Genomic DNA, 27280 nt, shown 5'->3' with positions numbered 1-27280 from the left:
AAGATGGGTCCTGGGGCCGCCAGCCAGGTCGGCAGTGACGTTCCGGAGGAGGACTTCCTGGGGAAGACAAGGAGGCGCTCATGAGGCGTTTGGTTAGTGGTGGTACACAGCAGCGACCGGATGGAGTGGAGAGCATCCGGGAGGACCTCCTGTCAATGGGAAACTGGGAGATCCCTGGACCGTAGGGCCAGCAGGACGGTCTTCCAGACCGTGCCGTTCTCCCTTTCTACTTGCCCGTTCCCCCGGGGGTTGTAGCTGGTCGTCCTGCTCGAGGCTATGCCCTTGCTGAGCAGGAACTGGCGCAGCTCGTCACTCATGAAGGAGGACCCCCTGCCGCTATGGATATATGCGGGGCAACCGAACAGTGTGAATATGGTGCCAAGGGCTTTAATGACTGTGGCCACTGTCATGTCAGGGCAGGGGATGGCAAAGGGGAAACGAGAGTACTCGTCCACCACGTTCAGGAAGTATGCGTTGCGGTCGGTGGAGGGAAGGGGCCCTTTGAAATCCAAACTGAGGCGTTCAAAGGGGCGGGAAGCCTTGATTAGGTGCGCTCTATCCGGCCTGAAAAAGTGCGGTTTGCACTCTGCGCAGATGTGGCAGTTCCTGGTGACTGTACGGACCTCCTCCACTGAGTAGGGGAGGTTGCGGGACTTTATGAAATGGTAGAACCGAGTGACCCCCGGGTGGCAGAGGTCCTCGTGGAGGGCTTGGAGACGGTCTATTTGTGCGTTGGCACATGTGCCGCGGGATAGGGCATCGGACGGCTCGTTCAGCTTTCCGGGACGGTACAAGATCTCGTAGTTGAAGGTGGAGAGCTCGATCCTCCACCTTAAGATCTTGTAATTTTTAATTTTGCCCCGCTGTGCATTATCGAACATGAAGGCTACCGACCGTTGGTCGGTGAGGAGAGTGAATCTCCTGCCGGCCAGGTAATGCCTCCAATATCGCACAGCTTCCACTATGGCTTGGGCTTCCTTTTCCACTGAGGAGTGGCGGATTTCTGAGGCGTGGAGGGTCCGGGAGAAAAAGGCCACGGGTCTCCCGCTTGGTTAAGGGTGGCCGCTAGAGCTACGTCGGATGCATCGCTCTCGACCTGGAAGGGGAGGGACTCGTCGATGGCGCGCATCGTGGCCTTTGCGGTATCCGCCTTGATGCGGCTGAAGGCCTGGCAAGCCTCTGTCGACAGGGGGAAGGTAGTGGTCTGTATTAGCGGGCGGGCCTTGCCTGCATACTGGGGGACCCACTGGGCGTATTATGAAAAGAACCCCAGGCAACGTTTCAGGGCTTTGGAGCAGTGGGGGAGGGGAAATTCCATAAGGGGGCGCATGCGTTCGGGGTCGGGGCCTATTATCCCATTGCGCACTACGTATCCCAGGATGGCCAACCGGTTTGTGCTAAAAACGCACTTTTCCTCGTTGTGTGTGAGGTTCAAGGCGTTAGCGGTCTGGAGGAATTTTTGGAGGTTGGCGTCGTGGTCCTGCTGATCGTGGCCGCAGATGGTTACGTTGTCGAGATATGGGAACGTGGCCTGCAACCCGTGCTGGTCAACCATTCGGTCCATTTCCCGTTGGAAGACCGAGACCCCGTTCGTGACACCAAATGGGACCCTTAGGAAGTGGTATAGACGCCCGTCTGCCTCGAAGGCTGTGTACTTGCGGTCACCTGTGCGGATGGGGAGCTGGTGGTAGGCGGACTTGAGGTCCACGGTGGACCAAACCTTATACTGGGCAATCCGATTTACCATGTCGGATATGCGGGGGAGAGGGTACGCATCTAGCTGTGTGTACCTGTTGATGGTCTGGCTATAGTCTATGACCATCCTTTGCTTCTCCCCAGTCTTTACTACTACCACCTGGGCTCTCCAGGGACTATTGCTGGCCTGGATTATGCCTTCCTTCAGCAACAGCTGGACTTCAGACCGAATAAATATCCGGTCCTGGGCGCTGTACCGTCTGCTCCTAGTGGCGACGGGTTCAACCTTGAGAGTTGCGAGGCCGCAGATAGTGAGTGGGGGTATTGGGCCGCCGAATTGAAATGTTAGGCTCTGCAGGTTACACTGGAAATCTAATCCCAGTAATGTGGGCGTGCAGAGTTGGGGAAGGACGTAGAGCCTGTAGTTTTTAAACTCCCTCCCTTGCACCGTTAGGTTCGCAATGCAGAACCCTTTGATCTCTACGGAGTGGGATCCTGCAGCTAGGGAAATCTTTTGCGTACTTGGATGGATGGTCAGAAAACAGCGTCTTACCGTGTCTGGGTGAATGAAACTTTCGGTGCTCCCGGAGTCGATCAAGCATGATGTCTCGTGTCCGTTGATCATCACCGTTGTTGTCGTCGTCTGGAGCGTCCGGGGCCGTGATTGATCCAGAGTCACCAAAGCCAGTCGTGGTCGTAGTGTTGCGGCGTCTTCTTCGGACCCCGTGGAGCTGTCGATGCTGGGGTCCTTTGTTGTCATCCAAGATGGCGTCGTCCATGAATCGCACGCGGCCGGGGGTGGACAAAATGGCCGCCCCCATGGATTGCACGTGGTCGGGGGTGGACAAAATGGCCGCCCCCATGAATCGCACGTGGCTGGGGGTCACAAGATGGCGGCGCCCATCCTCCACTCGTGGTGCCCGGGACCCAAAATGGCAGCGCCCGCGGGTCGCACATGGGGCGCTGGGGGGTGGTTGGGGAGCGTTCGGGCTATGCTGGGCTCGTTCTTCTCCGGGGATTGCGGCGACCCCCCGGGACCGGCACACAGCTGCGTAATGGCCCTTCTTGCCGCAGCTTTTACAAATAGCTGCGCGGGCCGGGCAGCGCTGCCGGGGGTGTTTCGCTTGCCCGCAGAAATAGCAGCGGGCCCCCCCGGGATGGTCTGGCGCTTTAACCGCGCAAGCCTGTGAGGGAGGGGGGGGGGGGTTTGTCGCGACGGGGGTCCACGGAGCCCAAGGGGCTGCCGCGCGGTCGGGGCCATAGGCGCGGGCGTTTTGCGAGGCCACATCTAGGGAAGCTGCAAGGGCCCGTGCCTCTGAGAGTCCTAACGACTCTCTTTCTAAAAGTCTTTGGCGGATTTGGGGAGAGTTCATACCTGCCGCAAACGCATCGCGAATTAGCATGTCCGTGTGTTCGATTGCGTTCACCGGCGGGCAGCTGCAGCCCCGTCCCAAAATTAGCAGCGCGGCGTAGAATTCTTCTAGCGATTCTCCGGGACTTTGCCGTCTCGTTGCGAGTTGGTAGCGCGCGTAGACCTGGTTCACGGGGCGAACGTAGATGCTCTTCAGTAATGCGAGCGCCGTCGGGAAATCCTCTGCATCTTCTATGAGAGCGTAAATTTCCGGGTTTACCCTCGAATGCAGGACCTGCATTTTCTGGTCTTCTGTGATCCGGCCGGGGGCCGTTCGGAGGTAGCCTTCAAAACATGCTTGCCAGTGTTTAAATACTGCTGCCGAGTTTGCTGCGTGGGGGCTGATCCGCAGGCATTCCGGGGCGATCCGGAGCTCCATAGTCCTTTAAGCTCGCTTAATAAATTGTAGCGCACAATGACTTACGAGAGAGACGAGTAGTGATGAAGTCGATGAGGCTTTATTAAGCGAGACTTGTCACCAGCAGTTCAGCAACAGAATGAAGCGGCGGGGAGAAGCTCGGGTTCTTATACTCCGCCTTCAGGGCGGAGCCAGGAGTCAACAGCCAACCAGGACCCGGGATCTGTCAGCCAATAGCATCACTGCTTCACAGTCCCACATGACCCCTAATACATACCACCACAGTATAGCATTAGTTATTTTATTTGACTTGCAAGTCTGATTCGTTTCTCACAGACACAGGACACAGAGCCAGTCTCCTATACCCCTTGAAAATGAATGAAGAAGGAGACAAAGGGATTTCTGCAAATTCATTCAAATGGCATCAAGTTTCACATACACGATTCCCATAGGTCATCCTATACCCCTCCTGACCATACATCCTGATTGGCTCACTTCTCATCCCTTCCTCTGGCTTCCTATTACCCAGCATCCTTTTCTCCTCCTTAGCTGGACACCCCTCCCCCGTCCTTTGCCATGCGTTCTGAAATCCTTTGTCTGTGAACTAGCAGAATCAGACCGGCCTATATTTACATTACAATAACTAATATCTCTAAAGTAACTATTTTATATCACATTCGTCAATTGTCTGTGCCTAAAAATTGTTGTATATCAGCAAGACTCTTGGACTGTGGAATCTCTAATTGCCTTGGTCTTTTGAGGATCATCCCTTCATGGTGGATGATATGATTTAAAAAGTCTAATGATGGTCTTCCCAAATTCACACTTATCAGTGAAGGTGAGGTCTGCTTGTTCAAGCGCTTATAGAACTTCCTGAACTCTGTGGTCATATTAATCTCAGTGGCACCAAGGATAAGCAAATCATTCATCTTTTCCTTTCAGGATGTTGGACATAGTGCATTGATTTGATTTGATTTATTATTGTCACATGTATTAGTATACAGTGAAAAGTATTGTTTCTTGCATGCTGTACAAGCAATGCATACCGTACATAGGGAACATAGAACAGTACAGCACAGAACAGGCCCTTCAGCCCTCGATGTTGTAAGAGACTGCAGAATATAATATTACAGTTGTAGAAGGTGTAGCAAAAAGATCAACTTAATACGGGGTAGGTCCATTCAAAAGTCTGATGGCAGTAGGGAAGAAGCTGTTCTTGAGTCGGTTGGTACGTGACCTCAAACTTTGGTACCTTTTTCCTGACGGAAGAAGGTGGAAGAGAGTATGTCCGGGGTGCGTGGGGTCCTTAATTAATCTGGCTGCCTTTCCGAGGCAGCGGGAATTGTAGACTGAGTCGGTGGATGAGAGGGTGGTTTGCGTGATGGATTGGGCTACAGTCACAACCTTTTGTAGTTTCTTGCAGTCTTGGGCAGAGCAGGATCCATACCAGGCTGTGATACACCCAGAAAGAATGCTTTCTAAGGTGCATCTATAGAAGTTGGTGAGAGTCGTAGCTGACATGCCAAATGTCCTTAATCTTCTGAGAAAATAGAGTCATTGGTGGGCTTTCTTAACTATAGTGCCGGCATGGTGGGACCAGGACAGGTTGTTGGTCATCTGGACACCTAAAAACTTGAAGCTCTCGACTCTTTCTACTTCGTTCCCATTGATGTAGACAGGGGCATGTTCTCCACTACGCTTCCTGAAGTCGATGACAATCTCCTTCATTTTGTTAACATTGAGGGAAAGATTATTGTCGTCGCACCAGTTCACCAGATTCTCTATCTCATTCCTGTATTCTGTCTCGTCATTATTTGAAATCCGACCCACTACTATATCTGGTGCAGAGAATATGCCAAAGCAATATCGGTTGAAGCAAAACTGAAAAAAGGATTGATAAAGGTGGTCAACATCCTTGATTCTTGGTCAAGGAGAATCTGCCAAAACCCACTGTTGGAATCCAGGGGCACTCTTGGACAACTTCACCAGACTGTCATCAACAGATGACAGTGGGTGTACCTCTCTTTGAATGGCTTTATTTCACTGTGTCAGGATTCAACCACTGGATTTGGGGACCATCACCAGACCTGAGCACCACTTTGTAAGCACTATAAAAGAAGAGATAACTCCTTCAAACAACATCTTTTCGAATAGCTCTTTGACTTTTATGATCACTGGTAAATAAACTGGTTTGGCATCTGGGAGTAGTGATGTGATATTCATTTTTAAGCTTTCTCAATCCCCAGAAGAATCTAGGAAATTTCCTCATAATTATGGCTCTACAGTAATCTTGGCCGGGATTCTCCCCTACCCGGTGGGGCGGGGGGTCCCGGCGGGATGGAGTGGCGGGAACCACTCCGGCATCGGGCTGCCCCAAAGCCAAGCCCTCACCTTGAGAGGCGAGGCCCGCGCCGGAGTGGTTGGCGCGCTGCCAGCCGGCGGGAAAGGCCTTTGGCGCCACACCAGCCGGGGCCGAAAGGACTTGGCCGGCGGAAGTCCACGCATGCGCGGGAGCATCAGCGGCTGCTAACGTCATCCCCGCGCATGCGCGGTAACTGTCTGTGTGGAGTCTGCAAGTTCTCCCATGGCTGCGTGCGTTTCCTTTGTGTGCTCCAGTTTCCTCCCACAGTCCAAAGATGTCTAGGTTAAGTGGATTGGTCATGCTAAATTACAACTTGGTGTTCAAATGTTAGGTGGGGTATGGGGCGGGACAGTGGGCCTGTCTGGGCTGATCATTTGGAGGGTCGGTGCAGATTCAATTGATCTTGAAACCTTAAAGCTTACTATTCAACAGGGAGAGGCAATGGCGTAGTTGTATTGTTGCTGAACTCGTAACCCAGAGACCCAGGTTAATGCTCTGGGGACCTTGGTTTGATTCCCACTAAGGTAGATGGTGAAATTTGAATTCAATAAAATCTGGAATTAAAAGTCTAATGATGACCATGAAACCATTGTCGATTGTCGTAAAAACCCATTTGGTTCACTAATGTCCTGTCGGGAAGGAAATCTGCCATCCTTACCTGGTCTGGCCGACATGTGACTGCCGACCCACAGCAATGTGGTTGTCTCTTAAATGCTCTCAGGTATGGGCAATAAATGCTAGACAAGCCAGCGATGCCCACATCCCATAAATGAATAAAGAAAAAACTGAAGTCTCTATCCTTTTGTTAAAGCCTCCTTCTGCACTATAGGTATTCTATGATTCTATGATTATTAAGCCAGTACAATTTGTCTGACAAAATCTAGTTTAAATTCTGCTTTGTACCCTTTGACATCCAGGTCTACAGACCAGAACTGCTTATTGAGATCTTTTATTTCCCAGGAGCTTTTCATCTCGAATGTCCCTATATCCCATTTGCTATATTTCAGAATGATGATAAGCTCATTGCCTTTTCCTTTAAATCTGCAGAATTGTTTAAAATGTCCAGCCTTGCTACAGTGAAAGTATTTGGCTCCCCAGCTGGGCTTTTTCTGCAGTGATGCTGTGTTTTAATGCTACATTTGAAACATTTAGAAGTGAAAGGATTCTTCCCATCCCTCTGACAGTTTTAGCAGAATTTTTCATGGGCTTTTCAGTAGGTGGGGCTCCCAGCTTTGGGCCTGTATACTGGATCGACCCCTCTTGAGCCCCAAAGTCTACCCAAATTACATCACAATTCTGCTGTCACAACTGCGTTTGTCTTGTGAGTTAGTAGACTGTCTCTAAGGACAAATCATCTTTGAATTGCAAAAGATCTAACAGAGCATCATCAAGCCTTCCGACTACAAAGTGGTTGCTAATGGATTTGTGCTTTAAGACTCCATAACCACAAGTACTAGCAGATCGATACAAATGGTTTAAGAAATCAATTGATTCACCCGACCTCTGGTTGAACTTTGCTCTTTTTGTAGCTAGATTCTTCTTAGGGCTGGAGTACATATCGAAGGCCCTATAACCTTGACACACAATGATGATGTTTCCTTGATGTGCCAAGGCATCATCAGCTATGGCCCCCACTGCATATGCAAGTATACAGACTTGAATTTTACCGTGTAAATCAAAAGCTATTTGGTAACTTTTGAACTGTCTTTTCCAGAGCTCCCATTATTCTCCTTGTTGACGACCCTCAATGTATTAGAAAGGCTGTGCAAGGGATAGTAGATGTTCAGAGCTGTAGACGTAGAACATTACAGCGCAGTACAGGCCCTTCGGCCCTCGATGTTGCGCCGACCTGTGAAACCACTCTAAAGCCCATCTACACTATTCCCTTATCGTCCATACGTCTATCCAATGACCATTTGAATGCCCTTAGTGTTGGCGAGTCCACTACTGTTGCAGGCAGGGCATTCCACGCCCTTACTACTCTCTGAGTAAAGAACCTATCTCTGACACCTGTCTTATATCTATCTCCCCTCAATTTAAAGCTATGTCCCCTCATGCTAGACATCACCATCCGAGGAAAAAGGCTCTCACTGTCCACCCTATCCAATCCTCTGATCATCTTGTATGCCTCAATTAAGTCACCTCTTAACCTTCTTCTCTCTAACAAAAGCAGCCTCAAGTCCCTCAGCCTTTCCTCATAAGATCTTCCCTCCATACCAGACAACATTCTGGTAAATCTCCTCTGCACCCTTTCCAATGCTTCCACATTCTTCCTATAATGCGGCGACCAGAATTGCACGCAATACTCCAAATGCGTCCGCACCAGAGTTTTGTACAGCTGCAACATGACCTCATGGCTCCGAAACTCAATCCCTCTACCAATAAAAGCTAACACACCGTACACCTTCTTAACAACCCTCTCAACCTGGGGGGCAACTTTCAGAGATCTATGTACATGGACACCGAGATCTCTCTGCTCATCCACACTGCCAAGAATCTTACCATTAGCCCAGTACTGTCTTCCTGTTATTCCTTCCAAAATGAATCACCTCACACTTTTCTGCATTAAACTCCATTTGCTACCTCTCAGTCCAGCGCTGCAGCTTATCTATGTCCCTCTGTAACTTGTAACATCCTTCCGCACTGTCCACAACTCCACCGACTTTAGTGTTTCTGCAAATTTACTCACCCATCCTTCTACGCCCTCCTCCAGGTCATTTATAAAAATGACAGACAGCAGTGGCCCCAAAACAGATCCTTGTGGTACACCACTATTAACTGGACTCCAGTCTGAACATTTCCCATCAACCACCACCCTTTGTCTTCTTCCAGCTAGCCAATTTCTGATCCAAACTGCTAAATCACCCTGAATCCCAAGCCTCCGTATTTTCTGCAGTAGACTACCATGGGGAACCTTATCAAACACTTTACTGAAATCCATATACACCACATCAACTGCTTTACCCTCATCCACCTGTTTGGTCACCTTCTCAAAGAACTCAATAAGGTTTGTGAGGCACGACCTAAACCTTCACAAAACCGTGTTGACTATCTCTAATCAAATTATTCCTTTCCAGATGATTATACACCCTATCTCTAATAAACCTTTCCAAGATTTTGCCCACAACAGAAGTAAGGCTCACTGGTCTATAGTTACCGGTGTTGTCTCTACTCCCCTTCTTGAACAAGGGGACAACATTTGCTATCCTCCAGTCTTCTGGCACTATACCTGTAGACAAAGATGACTTATAGATCAAAGCCAAAGGCTCAGCAATCTCCTCCCTAGCTTCCCAGAGAATCCTAGGATAAATCCCATCCGGCCCAGGGGACTTATCTATTTTCACACTTTCCAGAATTGCTAACACCTCCTCCTTATGAACCTTAAGCCCTTCTAGTCTAGTAGCCTGAATCACATCTTGCTTGTCTCACTGCTCGCCAACCGCAGTACTTTTCCATTTTGATCTTTGTTGTTGTGAAGTGGATCTGGACTCGGTTTTCACCCATGGGTTATCAACCTGTAGCCTCAGTTTCTTAAATTGTGGCCTCTAGTGCTGCCACCAAATTTCATGTCGGTTTAACTATTTATTTAAACTATTTTCAAGATTACATAGTAGGTACAAGGGGCTGGATTCTCCTCCCTGCCAGATTTCTATTTCACCCTGCCGGCGGGATGCTCCGTTACGTCAGCCAGTCAATGGGGTTTCTCATTGTGGGGCAGCCCCATGCCGACGGAAAACTCCGGGCTACCGGCACAACATCCCGCCGGCGGTGAATCCAGCTCCTGGTTCCTAAGACACAGTCTGTTCTGTGCCTTGTCTCTTGGAGCCTTTTGGTCATCTGACCCTTGATGTCACACTTACATCATTAAATGGTCTTATTAACTTCACCATCAATCTATTATTATACAGGATAAGACTTAAGATTCCATCCATGGAGTGTGTTCAGCATATTATTGTGTGCACTACGTCAGTGATTGCTCAAGAATTTAAATAGTTTGTTGGAGGCTTTTAGTGTTGGTTCCTATGAGCTTTAAGCAATGGGTAATTTAGTTACATGTCACAAGCCAACTGTGCAGGTTTTTGTTAAGTTCACACAATAGCCAAAATGCTGCATGCATAAGCCCTTCTCCAACAATCAGATCTCACCATCAATTTAATGTTTTTGGTGTAATATAATTAACAATTCAAAATTTTATAGTGTCACTTATAAACACTGTTATACTGTGATTTTTTGGGAAACAAACGCAATGATCTTAGATGGAATTGTCTCATTTTTTGTGGAACGATGTGCACCATCCGTTACATTAAAACATTTGTAAATTAATCATAAGCATTAATATATTTTCTGTTTGATGCAATTTCCAGGCCAATGTTGAAGGAGAAAATTGTGACCAATGTAAAACAGGATTCTTCAACTTGCAGTTCGAGAACTACTATGGCTGTGACCAGTGCTTCTGTTCAGGGGTATGCAGTGAATGTGAAGCCTCTCAATGGACCTACAATAAGGTAAGAGATATCAAGTGGCAAATAACCTTTGTTGAATGTTTATATTTTACTGCTGGAGGGGATTTCTTTTCAGTTTACACTAAAGGCAGAGAGCTCATTCACCAGCCATGCACCTTTTTAACTTTCCATTCATTAAATTCATGGAAAATTATAGGTAGTGTGACAAAGGTTCCCTAATATATGTGGCTGGCAGTAATTGATCTTGGAGAAGTACCACTTTAATCTCTCTCTGCTCATATCTGTAAAATATGCTTGAGAACCGGGCCACTTTTCCAACTGGGTTTGTCCAATTAACTCCTGCAAATTGAGTGAACCCAATCGGAAACTCAACATTTATCAGTGCTAATTCTTGCTCAGTCACCTGAATCTGCGTTAGTTTTCCTTTCTTTCCTAGGCTCAGAGTTCAGATTGACAAACTCACTCGTCATGAGAATCCTTAATGTATTGCATTGACGAGATTACATGGAATTTGACATGCAGCATATGGACATGTAATTTCCGGATGTGGACCACAGAAGTTTAAGAAGGCAGCTCATCACCACCTTCTTGAGGACAATTAACGATGGGCAATTAATGCTTGCCTAGCCAGCGAAGCCCATCTCTCATAATTGAATTTAAGAGAATATGTCAGTTGAAAACATGATCTAAAAATCACCTGGTTAAAAATAAATTTTGGTTTCTCTCCTGTCCTTGTGAATTAAGACATAGGATGCCTTGAATTCCAAGGAGGGTTCTTCCTCACTGTAAATTTTGGAAGGAGGACTCAATTCAACACACAGGAAAACAGGCAAACAACTGCTTTCAAAAAAATTTCTGGAAGGTTTGGGTGGTTGCCAAAGTTAAGATGAGAGAGACTAGAAATCCGCAACATTTCGAGGCTGATATTTTAAGTCAGGCCTATTTGATCGCCAATAATAAGAGCAAAAGCTGCGGATGCTGGAAATCTGAAATAAAAACTGAATGCTGGAAAAATTCAACAGATCTAGCAGCATCTAAAGAACAAAGAAATGTACAGCACAGGAACAGGCCCTTCGGCCCTCCAAGCCCGTGCCGACCATACTGCCCGACTAAGCTACAATCTTCTACACTTCCTGGGTCCGTATCCTTCTATTCCCATCCTATTCATATATTTGTCAAGATGCCCCTTAAATGTCCCTATCGTCCCTGCCTCCACTACCTCCTCCGGTAGTGAGTTCCAGGCACCCACTACCCTCTGCGTAAAAAACTTGCCTCGTACATCTACTCTAAACTTTGCCCCTCTGACCTTAAACCTATGCCCCCTAGTAATTGACCCCTCTACCCTGGGGAAAAGCCTCTGACTATCCACTCTGTCTATGCCCCTCATAATTTTGTATACCTCTATCAGGTCGCCCCTCAACCTCCTTCGTTCCAGTGAGAACAAACCGAGTTTATTCAATCGCTCCTCATAGCTTATGCCCTCCATACCAGGCAACATTCTGGTAAATCTCTTCTGCACCCTCTCTAAAGCCTCCACATCCTTCTGGTAGTGTGGCGACCAGAATTGAACACTATACTCCAAGTGTGGCCTAACTAAGGTTCTATACAGCTGCAACATGACTTGCCAATTCTTATACTCAATGCCCCGGCCAATGAAGGCAAGCATGCCGTATGCCTTCTTGACTACCTTCTCCACCTGTGTAGCCCCTTTCAGTGATCTGTGGACCTGTACTCCTAGATCTCTTTGACTTTCAATACTCTTGAGGGTTCTACCATTCACTGTATATTCCCTACCTGCATTAGCCCTTCCAAAATGCATTACCTCACATTTGTCCAGGTTAAACTCCATCTGCCATCTCTCCGCCCAAGTCTCCAGACAATCTAAATCCTGCTGTATCCTCAGACAGTCCTCATCGCTATCCGCAATTCCACCAACCTTTGTGTCGTCTGCAAACTTACTAATCAGACCAGTTACATTTTCCTCCAAATCATTTATATATACTACAAAGAGCAAAGGTCCCAGCACTGATCCCTGTGGAACACCACTGGTCACCGCCCTCCAATTAGAAAAGCATCCCTCCATTGCTACCCTCTGCCTTCTATGGCCTAGCCAGTTCTGTATCCACCTTGCCAGTTCACCCCTGATCCCGTGTGACTTCACCTTTTGTACTAGTCTACCATGAGGGACCTTGTCAAAGGCCTTACTGAAGTCCATATAGACAACATCTGCTGCCCTACCTGCATCAATCATCTTAGTGACCTCCTCGAAAAACTCTATCAAGTTAGTAATCTGTGGAGAGAGAAACAGAGGTAACAGGTGGAATTTAACAGAAACTTTTCTAAATTCATTTGTGATGGGTTTTGCAAGGCGTTTAGTTCCCCACTGCTATCAAATGACACTTAGGGCAGAATTTTTCGGCTGTGCCTGCCAGGCGACCAGAATCTCCCACCCGAGGTCAATGGCCCTTTACATGGCCTCCATCCCAATGTCATGATACAAGACTAAGGGAGTGTTAATGATGATGTTAAAGACTGAGGAAGGTGCTAATGGTCTTAAGGTCAGACAGCAGAATGTACCAATGGCAGAGCAAGGCTCAGCGCCCTGTGAAAGCAAAACATAAAAACAAGTTACACACTAGCCATGTGGGAGAGGGGGGTTTTGGAAAAAAACCTAAGAAAAATAAAAAATAAAACAAAAGTGGAGGACAGAGTTTATGGTCTGAAGTTGCTGAACTCATTGTTATGCCCAGAAGGCTGGAAAACGCCTTCGCTCAGTTTGCAAGCATGATGCTGACCTTCCTGTCGCTTGCCGTTTCAATTCACCATCCAGCTCTCATGCTCACATTTTTGTCCCTGGACCTGCTGCAATGTTCCAGTAAAGCCCAACACAAACTGAAGGACCAGTACCTCATCTTCTGATTGGGCATTTTACAGCCTTATGGTCTTAACATTCTGAGTTAAACAACGTCGAACCGTGAACTCTCTCCTCCATTTTGATCATTTTATTTTTAATTTTACTTCTTTCTCCCAACGCAGTCCTTCCACAGAGCCTGACAGTAATTTGTTCTTATGCTTTGCATTCAGAGAACATTGATCCTTGTTCTAGATACCCTCAACACACTCTGCTATCTGACCTTTAGGCCATTATTCGCACCTTCCTTAATCTTTAATACTATCATTAACAACCCTTGTGTTCATAACACCATTGTCAAATCTCTCCTGAGTTCCTATCTATCCCTGAACTTCTGTTTTGCTCCCCTGCTCCGCTCCCTCTCTTTAACAGTATAAAACCCATCACTTTAGTTCTGAAGAAGAGTCACACTGACTTGAAACGTTAACTCTATTTCTCTTCTCCACAGATGTTTCCAGACCTCCTGTGTTTTTCCAAGATTTTCTGCTTTTAATTTCATATTTGACCATCTGTATTCCATAGATTTTTATTATGAGTGGACTCATTTTGATCATGTGATTTTCATAGAAACATAGAAAATAGAAGCAGGAGGAGGTGGCCTGCTCCGCCATTCATTATGACAATGGCCGATCATCAAGTTCAATACCCTGATCCCACCTTCTATAGAAAATAGAAGCAGCAGTAAAATACATGCTAGTAATGAGATGGCTAGAAGAATTTGATCCAGATAAATAATGCATTGTTCCCTCAACATTTGCTTTTTAGGTGACTAACATGTTTGATTGGTTCCTCACCGATTTGCAAGGAATTTCAAAAATTGTGCCCAAGCAGGAGACCTTGGATGGACTACTGAAGGTGAACATTAATAAATATGAAGGCAGCAGGATTTTATCACGCCCAGATTATTGGAGCGCGCCAAGTGCATATTTGGGCCACAAGGTATCTAATTTTTCAAGACTTTCAATGAAATAAATTTAAATTGTTGATTTGCTGCAATTTTTAAATAATATTTCTTCTCAAGGTGTCATTGTGAACATTATTTGATTCATTCAGTGTGGTAGGGCTCAGTCAAGGTTACTGTAACAGTCTGACTGTACTGAGCTTTAAACCTCCACTCTCTGGAACTTACTTGAAATCTGTGGTTATCTAAACAATTCTAACATAATTTTCACTGTTAACTAAGACGTAAAACCTGCACAGACTGCACACAAATTGGCATGTGTGTGTATGCACCTATGCAAAATATATTAAAGACTGAAATAAGTCACCTGTGCACCTCAAAACAAAATGGGGGGGAATGTAGCTCTATTTGCACATGACAGCGAAGCATCTGGTTTCTCCTTTCCAACATACAAAACCTGGAATACAACACTCTGACAAGCAGGCTTCTTCAGCTTGTGTCTTCTGCTTAAAGTCACATTCTGATTAATATCACAGTCTGATCATTGGTCCAAGAACCAAAAATAATAAAAAATAAAATAAAATAAATGAGAACAATGGAAATAACGGGAAGGACTCTTACAAACGGCAGAGATAGACATGCATCATTATCGGACCGAAGAACAATTAATCGTCCCAGAAATTCCTGCTTGCTTTCCTGGAGCAGCCTCTTCATGAGAGTTGCCACTCTTTCAATGGAGGAAGCTGTGCGTCCTGAACTCTGGGCCACCGTAGTCTGAGACTATGGCCCGCAGACCCTCCAGGAACTCTTGACAAATCTTCATGTGCATCCTGCTGGACATCCTGCATCTGCTGCCTGATGGGTGACTCCAGAAGCTCATTATCTGACTTCGGTTCAGCATCGCCATGTACTCCAGCAGTCATCATACTGCTGACACCCTAGGGATTCTCTGCTTCTGCCAACTCATCAGGTGGGTGTGACTTGCCTTCATCACTGTGCTCTACCATCTGCTCAAATTTGCATATGCCCACCAACATGCCTGTCTCTGTGCTGGTGCATGGTGCAAAGGGAGGATGTGGTGCGGGTGCATCTGGCTGCTCATCATCCTCCGAGGTTAAGGAAGAATCATCAGGGTCCTAGTGGGGTCATGATGATGACCCAACTGGGGGAGAAAGAAAAATGTCAGTACGGAAAAGGATTATGAAGTCAGAGTTTATGCATTCTGATTTCTAGCCTCAGAATGGACATCTAGCTGAGCAAAGACCTCTGAATGGACAGGCAATAGGGATAATTGGATCTCACGTGTCAGCCTTACAAACGTTGCCCTATATCTCTCAGACCCTCCATCAAGCTCTTCCCTGTCCACTGGGCTCTTGCCCTCACCGGGATCCCTGCCTTCTCCATGACAGTTACCTGGCTCCATGTTCACAGACTATCTCCAGTGCTTGCCCCACCGCTTGACTTAACACAAGAATATTTGAAACCCCACACCCATCCATCCTCACTCCTGTGAATTGTGACTCCCTTTTCTCCTGTAAGGACAAAAATGTTTTCATTAATCCCATTCCACATGACAGAAAATCCCAGCCTCCCACCAATGATGCAGGATCAGATGCCCATCAGAATGCTGTACCTCATCCTTGGGTTTATGCCAGATATGGTCCATCTTGACAGATGATGTGCCACTTTACACTCTGCATTACACACCCATGAACTTCAACAAGAGCTGCCATCTACAAAGACATCTCACCAAAATTTCAACTGGATTCAGTACTCATCCGAGCAGAGCACAGAAGGCCATTGAACCTTTTTCTGCACTTGGTCCAGGCCCTACATACGACGTCATGCCCACTGACCTGTCACCTCCATTGAGGCCTTCTTTGTCACGTGAGGTGACCTCCTCTTATTGTCTCTCAGCAGCATGATATTGCATTGGACACTGCCTCCAGCAAAATCCACAGGCACTCATTGGAAATATGGGGGGGCTGACTGGTTCCGAGCATTTCAATCCTGCTGGGATGGGTTGTGTGTACGGATGAAATCCTGCAGACAGTAACAGCTCAACAACGGAAGTAATGAGTCAAACTATTAGATTTTCAGAACAGCTCCCTGATGCTCTTGAACACTGACTACCAGCCTTCCATCTAAACCCCTGCGCACACCCTTATTGGTCTTGGTGCCCGCACTCACCAGCAGTGCTGAACCTGATTCAGTGTGCGTTTCATGCTATCCAGCAGTTAATTGACCTGCCAGGATAAAATTGACGTAGGGGACTGATCGCAAGATTTCACATCCACTTCTGGTCCTGCCAATCACGCTTGCCTGACAGACTAAAAGTGGAGCAAGTGACTCTATCACACTCCTGACTTGTGCCTTGTAGATAGTGCACAGTACGAAGTCTTACAACACCAGGTTAACGTCCAACAGGTTTGTTTCGATGTCACTAGCTTTCGGAGCGCTGCTCCTTCCTCAGGTGAATGAAGAGGTATGTTCCAGAAACATATATATAGACAAATTCAAAGATGCCAAACAATGCTTGGAATGCGACCATTAGCAGGTGATTAAATCTTTACAGATCCAGAGATGGGGTAACCCCAGGTTAAAGAGGTGTGAATTGTATCAAGCCAGGACAGTTGGTAGGATTTTGCAGGCCAGATGGTGGGGGATGAATGTAATGCGACATGAATCCCAGGTCCCGGTTGAGGCCGCACTCATGTGTGCGGAACTTGGCTATAAGTTTCTGCTCGGCGATTCTGCGTTGTCGCGCGTCCTGAAGGCCTTGTGTGAGAACCTCGCTGGCTACATCGAGTGCATCTTGAAACCCATCGTACAAGATACGCCCAGCTTCTGTCGCGACACGACGGACTTCCTACAGAAACTCAGCAACCATGGACCAGTTGAACCAGGAACATTCCTCGTCACAATGGACGTCTCGGCACTCTACACCAGCATCCCCCATGACGACGGCATTGCTGCAACAGCCTCAGTACTCAACATCGACAACTGCCAATCTCCAGACGCAATTCTGCAACTCATCCGCTTCATTCTGGATCACAACGTCTTCACCTTCGACAACAAGTTCTTCATCCAGACGCACGGAACAGCCATGTGGGCCAAATTCGCACCCCAATACGCCAACATCTTCATGCACAAGTTTGAACAGGACCTACTCACCGCAGAGGACCTTCAACTGACGTTATACACCAGATACATCGATGACATTTTTTTCCTTTGGACCCACGGCGAAGAATCACTGAAACGACTACACAATGACATTAATAAGTTCCATCCAACCATCAGACTCACCATGGACTACTCTCCAAAATCAATTGCATTCTTGGACACACTCGTCTCCATCAAGGATGGTCACCTCAGCACTTCGCTTTACCGCAAACCCACGGATAACCTCACGATGCTCCACTTCTCCAGCTTCCACCCTAAACACATTAAAGAAGCCATCTCCTATGGACAAGCTCTCCGTATACACAGGATCTGCTCAGACAAGGAGGAGCGTAACAGACATCTACAGACGTTGAAAGATGCCCTCGTACGAACGGGATATGGCACTCGACTCATCGATCAACAGTTCCAACGCGCCACAGCGAAAAACCGCACCGACCTCCTCAGAAGACAAACATAGGACACAACCAACAGAATACACTTCGTCGTCCAGTACTTCCCCGGAGCGGAGAAACTACGTCATCTTCTTCACAGCCTTCAAAACGTCATTGATGACGATGAACATCTTGCCAAGGTCATCCCCACACCCCCACTACTTGCCTTCAAACAACCGCGCAACCTCAAACAAACCATTGTTTGCAGCAAACTACCCAGTCTTCAGAACAGTGACCACAACACCACACAACCCTGCCATGGCAATCTCTGCAGGACGTGCCAGATCATCGACATGGATACCACCATTACACGTGAGAACACCACCCACCAGGTACGCGGTACATACTCGTGCGACTCGGCCAACATTGTCTACCTCGGCGAGACCATGCAGACACTGCGACAACGAATGAACGGACATCACGCAACAATCACCAGGCAGGAATGTTCCCTTCCAGTCGGGGAACACTTCAGCAGTCAAGGGCATTCAGCCTCTGATCTCCGGGTAAGCGTTCTCCAAGGCGGCCTTCAGGACGCGCGACAACGCAGAATCGCCGAGCAGAAACTTATAGCCAAGTTCCGCACACATGAGTGCGGCCTCAACCTGGACCTGGGATTCATGTCGCATGACATTCATTCCCCACCATCTGGCCTGCAAAATCCTACCAACTGTCCTGGCTTGATGCAATTCACACCTCTTTAACCTGGGGTTACCCCATCTCTGGATCTGTAAAGATTTAATCACCTGCTAATGGTCGCATTCCAAGCATTGTTTGGCATCTTTGAATTTGTCTATATATATGTTTCTGGAACACACCTCTTCATTCACCTGAGGAAGGAGCAGCGCTCCGAAAGCTAGTGACATCGAAACAAACCTGTTGGACTTTAACCTGGTGTTGTAAAACTTCTTACTGTGCTCACCACAGTCCAACGGCGGCATCTCCACATTGTAGATTGTGGGCAGGCTTTGGGGAGCCGGAGGTGGATTACTCTCTACAGAATTCCAACCTCTGACCTGCTGTTGCAGCCACTGCATTTATGTAGCTGGTCCAGTTCAGTTTCTGGTTAATTGTAACCCCCCCAGGATACTGGGGGACACAGTGATAGTAATATTATTGAATGTCAAGGGGAGATGGTTTAATACTCTTTTGTTGGAAATGAACATTGCCTGGCACATATTTTACTTGCCACTTATCAGCACAAGCCTGAATGTTCTCCACATGGGCATGGCTTCAGTATCTGAGGAGTCGCAATAGTGCTGAGCATTGTGCAATCATCGCTGAACATCTCCTCTTCTAATCTTTTGATGGAGGGAAAGTCATTGATGAAGCAACTGAAGATGGTTGGGTCTAGGACACTACCCTGAGGAGCTCCTGCAGTGATGCTCTGGGACTGATATGATTAACTCAAACAACCAGAACCACCATCCTTTGTGCCAGGTATGGCTCCAACCAAGGAAGAGATTTTCCCTTGATTCCCATTGACTCCACTTTTTCTTGGGCTCCGTGATACCACAATTGTCCAAATGCTGCCTTGATGTTTGGGTTTGGACTTGTTTATTGTCACGTCTACCGAGGAACAGTGAAAGGTATTGTTCTGCGTACAGCTCAGACAGATCATTCCGCACATGAAAAGAAAATACATAGGGCAAACATAAAATACACAATGTAAATACATAGTCACAGGTATCGGGTGAAGCATACAGGAGTATAGTTCTACTCAGTGGAGAAGATTTGTGAAGAGATCAGATCAGTCCATAAGAGGGTCGTTAAGGAGTCTGGTAACAGCGGAGAAGAAGCTGTTTTTAAATCTGTTAGTGCGTGTTCTCAGACTTTTGTATTTCCTGCCCGATGGAAGAAGTTGGATGAGTGAGTATGTTGGGTGGAAGGGGTCTTTGATTATGCTGCTCGCTTTCCCCAGGCAGAGGGAGGTGTCGATAGACTCAATGGATGGGAGGTGGGATCGCCTGATGGACTAGGCGGTGTTCACAACTCTCTGAAGTTTCTTACTGTCTTGGGCCGAGCAGTTGCCATACCAGGCTGTGATGCAGCCAGATAGGATGCTTTCGATGGTGCATCAGTAAAAGTTGGTAAGAGTCAATGTGGAGATGCTGTATTTCTTTAGCCAAGGGATGTCACTGAAGTTCAGAAGATTGAGAGGTTATCTCATCAGAACATCTAAGATTCTGAGGGTGCTTGACAGGGTGGATGCTGATAGGATGTTTCCTGTTGTGGGTGAATCTAGAATTAGTGGACACAATTTTTAAAAAGGGCAGCAAGTGGTTGTTAGCACTGCTGCCTCCCAGCACTACAGACCCAGGTTCAATTCCTGTCTTGGGTGACTGTATGGAGTTTGCACATTCTCCCCATGTCTGAGAAAAGTCTGAACAACATGCAAAATGTTTTCTATAATTTTCTGTATAAACAGAACAGATTAAAAAACAGCTTCTTCTCCGCTCTTACCAGACTCCTAAACGACCCTCTCATGGACTGATCTGATCTCTTCACAAGTCTTCTCTACTGAGTAGCACTACACCCCTGTATGCTTCACACAATGCCAGTGTCTATGTATTTACATGGTGTATTTACATTGATATGTTTGCCCTATATTTTTTTCATGTCTGGAATGATCTGTCTGAACTGTACGCAGTGACAATAAACAAATACAGAATCCATGTCTGCGTAGGATTCCTCCGGGTGCTCCAGTTTCCTCCCACAGTCCAAAGATATGCAGGTTAGGTTAATTGGTCATGCTAAATTACCCCTTAGTGTCCAGGGATGTAGGTTAGGTAGGGTTACGGGAATAGGGCGGGGAGTGGGCTACGGTAAGGTGCTTTGTCAGAGGTTTGCTGCAGACTTAATGGGCTGAATGGCCTCCTTCTTCACTTCATTTGGTTTTGGGTAATGAACCAGGCCAGGTGTTGGATTTGGAGGTAGGAGAGCACTTTGGGGACAGTGACCACAATTCGGTGACATTTACGTTAATGATGGAAAGGGATAAGTATACACCGCAGGGCAAGAGTTATAGCTGGGGGAAGGGCAATTATGATGCCATTAGACGTGACTTGGGGGGGATAAGGTGGAGAAGTAGGCTGCAAGTGTTGGGCACACTGGATAAGTGGGGCTTGTTCAAGGATCAGCTACTGCGTGTTCTTGATAAGTATGTACCTGTCAGGCAGGGAGGAAGGCGTCGAGCGAGGGAACCGTGGTTTACCAAGGAAGTGGAATCTCTTGTTAAGAGGAAGAAGGAGGCCTATGTGAAGATGAGGTGTGAAGTTTCAGTTGAGGCGATGGATAGTTACAAGGTAGCGAGGAAGGATCTAAAGAGAGAGCTAAGACGAGCAAGGAGGGGACATGAGAAGTATTTGGCAGGAAGGATCAAGGAAAACCCAAAAGCTTTCTATAGGTATGTCAGGAATAAGCGAATGACTAGGGAAAGAGTAGGACCAGTCAAGGACAGGGATGGGAAATTGTGCGTGGAGTCTGAAGAGATAGGCGAGATACTAAATGAATATTTTTCGTCAGTATTCACTCAGGAAAAAGATAATGTTGTGGAGGAGAATGCTGAGCCCCAGGCTAATAGAATAGATGGCATTGAGGTACGTAGGGAAGAGGTGTTGGCAATTCTGGACAGGCTGAAAATAGATAAGTCCCCGGGACCTGATGGGATTTATCCTAGGATTCTCTGGGAGGCCAGGGAAGAGATTGCTGGACCTTTGGCTTTGATTTTTATGTCATCATTGGCTACAGGAATAGTGCCAGAGGACTGGAGGACAGCAAATGTGGTCCCTTTGTTCAAAAAGGGGAGCAGAGACAACCCCGGCAACTATAGACCGGTGAGCCTCACGTCTGTAGTGGGTAAAGTCTTGGAGGGGATTATAAGAGACAAGATTTATAATCATCTAGATAGGAATAATATGATCAGGGATAGTCAGCATGGCTTTGTGAAGGGTAGGTCATGCCTCACAAACCTTATTGAGTTCTTTGAGAAGGTGACTGAACAGGTAGATGAGGGTAGAGCGGTTGATGTGGTGTATATGGATTTCAGCAAAGCGTTTGATAAGGTTCCCCACGGTAGGCTATTGCAGAAAATACGGAGGCTGGGGATTGAGGGTGATTTAGAGATGTGGATCAGAAATTGGCTAGCTGAAAGAAGACAGAGGGTGGTGGTTGATGGGAAATGTTCAGAATGGAGTACAGTCACAAGTGGAGTACCACAAGGATCTGTTCTGGGGCCGTTGCTGTTTGTCATTTTTATCAATGACCTAGAGGAAGGCGCAGAAGGGTGGGTGAGTAAATTTGCAGACGATACTAAAGTCGGTGGTGTTGTCGATAGTGTGGAAGGATGTAGCAGGTTACAGAGGGATATAGATAAGCTGCAGAGCTGGGCTGAGAGGTGGCAAATGGAGTTTAATGTAGAGAAGTGTGAGGTGATTCACTTTGGAAGGAATAACAGGAATGCGGAATATTTGGCTAATGGTAAAGTTCTTGAAAGTGTGGATGAGCAGAGGGATCTAGGTGTCCATGTACATAGATCCCTGAAAGTTGCCACCCAGGTTGATAGGGTTGTGAAGAAGGCCTATGGAGTGTTGGCCTTTATTGGTAGAGGGATTGAGTTCCGGAGTCGGGAGGTCATGTTGCAGCTGTACAGAACTCTGGTACGGCCGCATTTGGAGTATTGCGTACAGTTCTGGTCACCGCATTATAGGAAGAACGTGGAGGCTTTGGAGCGGGTGCAGAGGAGATTTACCAGGATGTTGCCTGGTATGGAGGGAAAATCTTATGAGGAAAGGCTGATGGACTTGAGGTTGTTTTCGTTGGAGAGAAGAAGGTTAAGAGGAGACTTAATAGAGGCATACAAAATGATCAGGGGGTTGGATAGGGTGGACAGTGAGAGCCTTCTCCCGCGGATGAAAATGGCTGGCACGAGGGGACATAACTTTAAACAGAGGGGTAATAGATATAGGACAGAGGTCAGAGGTAGGTTCTTTACGCAAAGAGTAGTGAGGCCGTGGAATGCCCTACCTGCTACAGTAGTGAACTCGCCAACATTGAGGGCATTTAAACGTTTATTGGATAAACATATGGATGATAATGGCATAGTGTAGGTTAGATGGCTTTTGTTTCGGTGCAACATCGTGGGCCGAAGGGCCTGTACTGCGCTGTATTGTTCTATGTTCTATGTTCACTGTGGGAATTCTATGATTCTATGGCTGCATTTTATGGCGTTATGTGGTCTCACCTGCTGGCTGGAGAGCTGATGCAAGACCTGCATTGCCTCCTTTGCGAAGCCCTGCTGTTACTCAGATACTTAAGTAGCCAACGGCGGCCCTTTCCTGTGATCATGGACCCCATGGGCAGAGGTGCTGCCTACCGAATGCTTGTGGCCAATCAGAGGTTGGCAGCTTCAGCAACACTGCTGGAGAGGCCATAGCTACTCTGGGACCTCACCTAATAGAAGCCCAAAATTAAAGAGTGACCCAGGCCATGGGTAACTAATGGCAGGAGGGGTTTTTGTGTGGTGTCAGGGTCACAGGGAGATGGATTTGGGTAGGTTGCAGCAAGGGTGGCTCTCAGTGGGCTCTTCCCTCTTCCAGTTATCATGTTCCTTGATCAGACACTTAGTGCCTTTGAATGAGTGATACCCCTCGAGAGATCGCAAGCACACCACACACTTCATCGTGCCTCATGTCGACAGCACCGTTCACCAATGGGGTTCATACCAGCACCATGGGATGAAACATTAATTTGTCATTAATTATCCACTTACAGGCGTCAGTGGCTGTAGGGCGGTTGGCCTGACCATGGGCTTTCCTGTCCCTAACTTAATTCTAGTCGAGGTGGGAAAATGGTGAGGTTCAGCCACGTTGTCATCCCACCTAATTAAATACCCTTCCCACCTCTAAACTCACCACAAGAGAGGCCACAGAATTACACCCATGGGGTCTTCCATTTAGGAGAGAGATGAGAAGAAATTACTTCTCTCAAAGGTTTATTTGTCTTTGGAATTATTTTCCACAGAGAGCATTGGAGTCTGGGTCAGTAAATATATTCAAGCCTGAGATGGACAGATTTTTGATTGAGAAGTGAATCAAGGGTTATGGGGGATAGGCAAGAGAGTGGATGATCCATGATCATATTGAATGGCAGAGCAGGCTCAAATACAAAATGGCCGACTCCTGCTCCTATGTCTTATGATCTTATGATGGCAATAGCTGGCACGACAGCCTAACCTGCCTACTATTCCTTTGTCGATGTTCTGATTCTTTGACAAAGCTCAATATCAGATTCTCATTGGGAAAAGCATTGCAGGCAAAAAAAGAGCATTACAATTTGTATAAAAACCTATTTAACTAAACTCCAGTGGGAAAGAAATTAAATGGTGACGTATCTAAAATATATTTCCTGCAACATTACTGTGTTCTTTACCAATATAATTGACATCTCTGGGTGCTTCATTTATATTATATTAATTGTAATCAAAATATTGCTGAAAAGAGAGACATGTTTCCAAAGCTTTTCTTTTTTTTAAAATATATTTTATTGAATTTTTTTTCCCAAACAACAATTTTTCCCCTCTTACAAAGCAAACGTAACAATAACACTACAGAAATTTTTAACAATACACAAGTAACAAAACCCCCTTATCTTTTGACCTAAACTAAACTAAACCCCCCCCCCCCGCTTCCCCCTGGGTTACTGCTGCTGGTCATCTGTCTTCCCTCTAACGTTCCCCTAGGTAGTCGAGAAATGGCTGCCACCGCCTGGTGAACCCTTGAGCCGATCCTCTCAGGGCAAACTTTATCTGCTCCAGTTTAATGAACCCCGCCATATCATTTACCCAGGCCTCCAGTCCGGGGGGTTTCGCCTCCTTCCACATGAGTAGGATCCTGCGCCGGGCTACTAGGGACGCAAAGGCCACAACGTCGGCCTCTTTCGCCTCCTGCACTCCCGGCTCTTCCGCAATTCCAAATAGAGCTAACCTCCAGCCTGGTTTGACCCGGGCCTTCACCACCTTCGAAATCACTCCCGTCACTCCCTTCCAATACCCTTCCAGTGCCGGGCACGCCCAAAACATATGTGCGTGGTTTGCCGGGCTCCCGCCACACCTCCCACATTTGTCCTCCACTCCAAAGAACCTGCTCAATCTTGCTCCCGTTATGTGTGCTCTATGTAGCACCTTAAATTGAATCAGGCTAAACCTGGCGCATGAGGAAGAGGAATTTACCCTGCTTAGGGCATCAGCCCACATACCCTCCTCTATCTCCTCCCCTAGTTCTTCTTCCCACTTTCCTTTTAGTTCGCCCACCGACTCCTCCCCCTCTTCCCTTATCTCTCTATAAATCTCTGACACCTTGCCCTCTCCGACCCACACCCCTGAAAGCACCCTGTCCTGTATCCCCTGTGTCGGGAGCAACGGAAATTCCCTCACCTGTTGTCTAGTAAACGCCCTCACCTGCATATATCTCAAGAAATTTCCCCGGGGCAACTTATACTTTTCCTCCAATGCTCCCAAGCTCGCAAAAGTCCCATCTATAAATAAATCTCCCACCCTCCTAATTCCCAACTGGTACCAGCTCTGAAATCCTCCATCCATTCTTTCTGGGGCGAACCTATGGTTGTTCCTGATTGGGGACCCCACCAGGGCTCCCCGCACCCCTCTCTGTCGCCTCCACTGTCCCCAGATATTCAATGTTGCCGCCACCACCGGGTTCGTGGTAAACCTTTTAGGTGAGAACGGTAGCGGCGCCGTCACCAGCGCCTCTAAACTCGTCCCTTTACAGGACTTTCTCTCCAGTCTTTTCCACGCCGCTCCCTCACCCTCCATCATCCATTTACGTATCATTGCCACATTGGCGGCCCAATAGTAATCGCCCAAGTTCGGTAGTGCCAATCCTCCTCTGTCCCTACTACGCTGAAGGAACCCCCTCCTTACTCTCGGAACCTTCCCTGCCCACACGAAGCTCATGATGCTCCTGTCTATTTTATTAACAAAGGTCTTGGTGATTAGTATAGGGAGACATTGAAATACAAATAAGAACCTCGGGAGGACCATCATCTTAATTGCTTGCACCCTGCCCGCCAGCGATAGAGGCTGCATGTCCCACCTCTTGAAGTCCTCCTCCATTTGTTCTACCAGCCGTGTCAGATTAAGTCTGTGCAAGGTTCCCCAGCTCCTAGCGATCTAAATCCCCAGATATCGGAAGTTTCTTTCCACTTTCCTTAGAGGCAGGCCTTCTATCTCTCTACTCTGGTCCCCTGGATGTATCACAAATAATTCACTCTTCCCCATGTTTAGCCTATACCCCGAGAAATCCCCGAACCCCCTCAAAATTCGCATAACCTCTATCATCCCCCCGCTGGGTCCGACACGTATAACAATAGGTCATCTACGTATAACGAGACTCGGTGTTCTTCTCCCCCTCTAATCACCCCTCTCCATTTCCTGGAGTCTCTCAACGCCATGGCCAGAGGTTCAATTGCCAACGCGAACAACAATGGAGACAGCGGGCATCCCTGTCTTGTTCCCCTATATAGTCGGAAATACTCCGATCTATGTCGACCTGTAACTACGCTTGCCGTTGGAGCCCCATAAAGAAGTCTAACCCAGCTAATAAACCCGTTCCCGAACCCAAACCTCCTTAACACTTCCCATAAATACTCCCACTCCACCCTATCAAATGCCTTCTCTGCGTCCATTGCCGCCACTATCTCTGCCTCCTCCTCCACTGGGGGCATCATTATCACCCCTAATAGTCGTCGCACGTTAACATTCAGTTGTCTCCCTTTTACGAACCCTGTCTGGTCTTCGTGCACCACCCCCGGGACACAGTCCTCTATCCTCGATGCCAGTACCTTTGCCAACAATTTGGCGTCCACGTTCAATAATGAAATGGGTCTATAGTATCCGCACTGCAACGGATCTTTATCCCTCTTCAAAATTAACGATATCGTCGCCTCCGACATCGTCGGGGGTAGAGTCCCCCCTTCCCTGGCCTCATTGAACGTCCTCCCCATCAACGGGGCCAACAGGTCCACATATTTTCTGTAATATTCCACCGGGAACCCGTCTGGTCCAGGGGCCTTCCCTGCTTGCATGCTTCCCAGTCCCTTAATAACCTCGTCCACCCCAATCGGTGCCCCCAGGCCTACCACCTCCTGCTCCTCCACTTTCGGGAACCTCAATTGGTCCAGGAACTGCCGCATCCCCTCCTCTCCCTCTGGGGGTTGAGACCTATACAGTTCCTCATAGAAGGTCTTGAACACCTCATTTATCTTTCCTGCCCTTCGCACCGTGTCTCCCCTTTCGTCTCTAATTCCTCCTATCTCCCTCGCTGCTGCCCTCTTTCGCAATTGATGAGCCAACAGGCGACTAGCCTTTTCCCCATATTCATACCTCCTCCCCTGTGCCTTCCTCCACAGTACCTCCGCCTTTCTGGTGGTCAGAAGGTCAAACTCCGTCTGGAGTCGTCTCCTCTCCCTGTACAATTCCTCCTCCGGGGTCTCTGCAAATTCCCTATCCACCCTTAAAATCTCCCCCAGTAATCTTTCCCTCTCCTTGGCCTCT

The 27280-nt window shown here is 47.4% G+C and overlaps 1 protein-coding gene across 6 annotated transcripts in view; it reads left to right on the top strand.

The window, feature by feature from the left end:
- Positions 1-27280, top strand: part of lama2 (laminin, alpha 2) — a 747099-nt gene that overhangs the window by 331562 nt on the left and 388257 nt on the right. For all 6 annotated transcript variants that reach the window (XM_072499223.1, XM_072499224.1, XM_072499222.1 and 3 more), the window contains exons 11-12: positions 10191-10331; positions 13966-14139. In XM_072499223.1, the coding sequence (XP_072355324.1) occupies positions 10191-10331; positions 13966-14139 (315 nt within the window). The remainder of the gene's footprint in view (positions 1-10190; positions 10332-13965; positions 14140-27280) is intronic.

Source organism: Scyliorhinus torazame, chromosome 4, assembly GCF_047496885.1.
Source record: "Scyliorhinus torazame isolate Kashiwa2021f chromosome 4, sScyTor2.1, whole genome shotgun sequence".
In the NCBI taxonomy this organism is placed as follows: Eukaryota; Metazoa; Chordata; class Chondrichthyes; order Carcharhiniformes; family Scyliorhinidae; genus Scyliorhinus; species Scyliorhinus torazame.
This window is presented reverse-complemented; position numbering and strand designations above follow the sequence as displayed.